Here is a 3,989-nt window from a genome sequence, read left to right on the forward strand (position 1 = left end):
GATTGCGAGGTAACCCGCTCGCAATCCTTAGATCTTGGGTACGATTGTGAGCGCCGCCGCTCATAGTTCGACAAGATGTAGGATTGTGAGCAGCACTGCTCGCAATCGGAGGCATGTTGCTAGGATTGTGAGCAGTGCTGCTCGCAATCCTAGACTTTGCTAGGATTGCGAGCGCTCTGGCAGTAGTCGTAGGCGTCACCAGTCACCTTGGGAGCGGAGCTGCTCTTAGTCCTAGAAGATGTAGGATTGCGAGCGCCGGCGCTCGCAATCGCACAGAGATGCTACGATTGCGAGGAGTGCTGCTCACAATCCTTCGACTTCTAGGATTGAGAGCGAGGCTGCTCTCAATCCTTCCGGTCTAGAAAAGAAGGTTCACCGCTAATGACTGCACTCCAAGTGCTCCAAGTGCTCGGCTCTACTAACAAGACTCTCTCACATGAATGACAAGTGATCCCACGACCGCGATTGTGGGGACTACATGATCCGTACGTGAAGGGTGGTGAAGGGTGGAGGTGCCCGTTTGGTATTGCTAAAAATCTCTCAGAGCTAGGCGGCGCAGACACCCCCCACTGGGGCCGAGGACAAGAGGCCGTTTGCCGAAGTTGCTTGTTCTTGACCCAGTTGGCCCGCTTAAAGGGGACTTGAGCCAGTTCCCAGTTCCGCAGTTGATGCGCGTCTAGCGCGCCTGCTTGTTGATGTTGTCGGCGTCGCCCGCCACCGCCGCCATGGAGATCTGCTGCGTGTGGTGAACGACAATCTGACTGTCACTGTGCGATTTCGGGGCCCGGGGTTGTGCGTTTAGAGAGATTTGTGTTTTGTTTGTTTTTGCGTTATGTGCAAAACAAAAACAAAATGAGTCCTTTGAGAGCATTGCTCGCGCCGACGCCTCGCCCCAGGCGCTCCGCGACCTCGCGTGGCTCCAGGCACAGCTGCCGACCGAGATGGGCGGGTGCAACATCGACACCGCCTTCACGCGAGCCGACAGCGACTTCTCCATGTCGCTCCTCAAGAACTGGCGCACCCTCGTCGCCCACAACCCCGACTTCTCGCCCTCGACGAGGGAGGTGCGTCCAAGTACCCCGCCATCGCCGCAACTATCGCCACCTATGAGTCCGCCCTCTCGGACTGGAAGGAGGTGTGCGAGAAGCGCGCCGCCCGCGACAAAAACAAGTACTAGCTACTACACCGTCCGCGGCGGCTACCTGACTGAGTTTTACCCCAAGAGCGCATCCCGCTCCCCGAGCCCGAGTCCCTTCCAGCTACCGACGCGATTCTCAATGGCACTTGCAAATCCACGTACCCGCGGCCGCGGGCGCTCGCTGCCATCAAGAATCACAAGGACTGGTACGCGCACCAGGAGCTCGTCAAGGCGCGGGATGTGCACGTCAAGAACAACCCGTCCCTCGGAGACAGCGCCGTCAACAACCGCGAGGCCACGCGCCTCATCTCCGCCTCAACGCCTTTCGCTGGCAAGGCCCTCGATGTCCGTGTCGACGGTACGTACGCCACCGCCCTCTCCTCCGACACCCTCCAGGAGGAGCTCCAGCGGAAGCTCGGCCTTTGGCTCTCCGCGGCGCTTCCCACCCTTCGGGTCGCGCTCGAGCGGGGCATGCCTGTCGATTTTTCTTCGGCGACTACCTTTACAACAAGGCCCACCACCGGCGGCCCCACGACGGCGTCCTCGCCGCCTGGGCGGACGCGATGCGCGCCCCGGCCAACGCGCCGGTCGTGCACGGTGACAAGGAGAAACCGGAGCTCACCCGGCAGTACAATGAGGGGTACAAGGTCGACCTCGCAGAACCCCATGCAGGGCCGGGGGGATGCGATGAAGTGAATGAAGTCAAGCTCTGGACGCCCCTCCTCAAGACCTCCTCGGCGGGCGTTGGCAACGCCTCGAGCGGCGGCACGCCCGCCTCCGTTGGCCACTCCTACGCCTTCGGCAGCACCGAGCGGAGAAGGCCCGTCGCCTGAACATGGGCTGCAAGGCGCGCGGGCACAGCCCGGCCAACCCTTCTCCCACAAGAACGGCCACGGCTACGTCAAGGCGCATCGCGGTTTCTACCACGACGCGATCTTTGTCAAGCGGAACAACTTCAACCTGCTGCTCCACGAGACGTCGGCGGCGGCTTCTCGCCCACCGCCGTTCTCAAGCTGCGCCGCCTCGCGCGCAAAGTCGCGCGCGGCAGCGTCGACCGCACGGCCCTACTGAAGAGGGTTCCATGCCCTAATGAGTTTGGTATTGCTAAAAAGTTCTCTCTCTTTATGGGAACGTCGAACGACAAAGGAAGGAAGTAGGAGGCGCTCGACGCCGCCGCCCCATACACCGCGCAGAAAGAAAGAAAGAAAACACACAACCCAAGGGAGGGATGGGAGAACGGCACGCCGCCACCACACAGGGATTTTAAGGAGAGGAGGGTGTGATGCGCTAGCGCAATGCCACCCAAAGTTTCAGGCCGCATTCTTACCGAATAAGAATTTAAACAACGAACTCTCTCTCACAGCACACAGGCCTCGACACAGGAATTTTAGCACACGAAAACGATCGCGCCCAGGATCGCGCCACTGTCGCAGAATTCTGCTTCCCGCTTGTGTGCTCCTGCTGCCAAGCCCAGAGTCGCGCAGCCCGCGGTCGTTCGCTGCGAGTGGGTCGGCCTAGCACCGTACGTGCCATCCATCGGCCACCGTGCACACCATCCACCCCGCAGTCATCTCCATCGGGATGAACTCGCGCACCAACTCGCAGAAGAACATGCTGCTCGAGGCGGGAGAGAGCATCCTGCGGGTCGGCTCCTTCCACGACCTGTCGATGTGGGAGCAGCACACGACGGCCGACGGTTCTCCGATCGTCTCGGCGGCGGAGGAGGAGTCTGAAGACTCGCGGGACCACGACGATACGCCCGAGAAGCCGAGGAGGAGTCTAAAGCACGCACAGAGCCTTCGCGTCGTCCAGGCTCTCGCGCCCTCGCTTCTCGACGAGAAGGGCACCGCGCTGTCCGCCGGCGGTGTCGCCGCCGCGGCGGCCTGCGGCGCCGCAGCCTGCCACGCGCTGCGGCTGCTCATCCGTGAGTTGCTAGAGAAGCTCGCCGTGACGCACAGCGAGGCACGCCGCCTCGACGACCGTCCCGGCTCTGCGCTGCTGCGTGCGCGCACGCTTGAGCTGTACATCCTGTCGCTGCTGCACCACGGCGCGTGGGTGACGATTGGCGCGCGCAAGCTGCTGCTGGCTGCCAGGAAGGGCCTCCGCGTCTAGAAGCAGAAGACGACTCTTGTACCTTAAGGTATCCCAGAGAGCTCTCGCGATGACACGCAGCCAGCCGGATTCCGCCGTATTCAGCTGTGTTCACTGTATTCGCCTCCCCTCGTATTGATACACTGCACACCACCGTACTCCCGCCCTCATGCTAGTGTCCTCACCACGGAGGCCTCCGCTCCCTGTACCCCTGTACCGCGACACTTCCGAGACACTTCCGAGACACTTCCGTAGGCCTCCGCTCCCTGTACCGTGACGGCGGCGGCGCCACGCGGGCGCTGTGCCTCTCCGCTGGCTACCACCTGTACGTCCTCCTCTCCCTCTCGTCCATCTGGACGCACCCGCTGGTCACGCTGCAGTGCCTCGGCGAGCTCGTCGGTGTGTCGGCGCAGCTGCGCTCACGGGACGTCGCTTGGATCGTCCCGCTCTCCGGCGCACATCTCCCCACATCTCCCCACATCTCCCCACATCTCCCCACATCTCCCCACATCTCCCCGCATCTCTTTATCTCAGGCGCCCTCCGCTGCCTTCCGCAACTCTTCCTCTCGGCCTGCTCCGCCCTGGTCCCTAGAAGCGGACTACGTATCCATGCACTCCAACAACCGCGCTCGAGAGGACACGCACTCCGCTGTACGCGGCCGTGTTCGGCTGTCCTCACTGCACTCGCACCCCCCTCGTGCTCACGCGCTCAAGACTCTGCACGAGACCGCCCTCCCGCCATCATGTTGGCGTACTCACA

The 3,989-nt window shown here is 62.2% G+C and overlaps 1 protein-coding gene across 1 annotated transcript; it reads left to right on the forward strand.

Moving 5' to 3' along the window:
- Positions 1–2,719: 2,719 nt before the first annotated feature.
- Positions 2,720–3,250, forward strand: EMIHUDRAFT_232574 (hypothetical protein; the record flags this gene model as incomplete). Its single annotated transcript, XM_005782973.1, has 1 exon — positions 2,720–3,250. The coding sequence occupies one exon, from the start codon at positions 2,720–2,722 to the stop codon at positions 3,248–3,250; it is 531 nt and encodes a 176-aa protein (XP_005783030.1).
- Positions 3,251–3,989: the final 739 nt, after the last annotated feature.

This window comes from Emiliania huxleyi (genome assembly GCF_000372725.1).
Source record: "Emiliania huxleyi CCMP1516 chromosome Unknown EMIHUscaffold_183, whole genome shotgun sequence".
Classification (NCBI taxonomy): domain Eukaryota; phylum Haptophyta; order Isochrysidales; family Noelaerhabdaceae; genus Emiliania; species Emiliania huxleyi.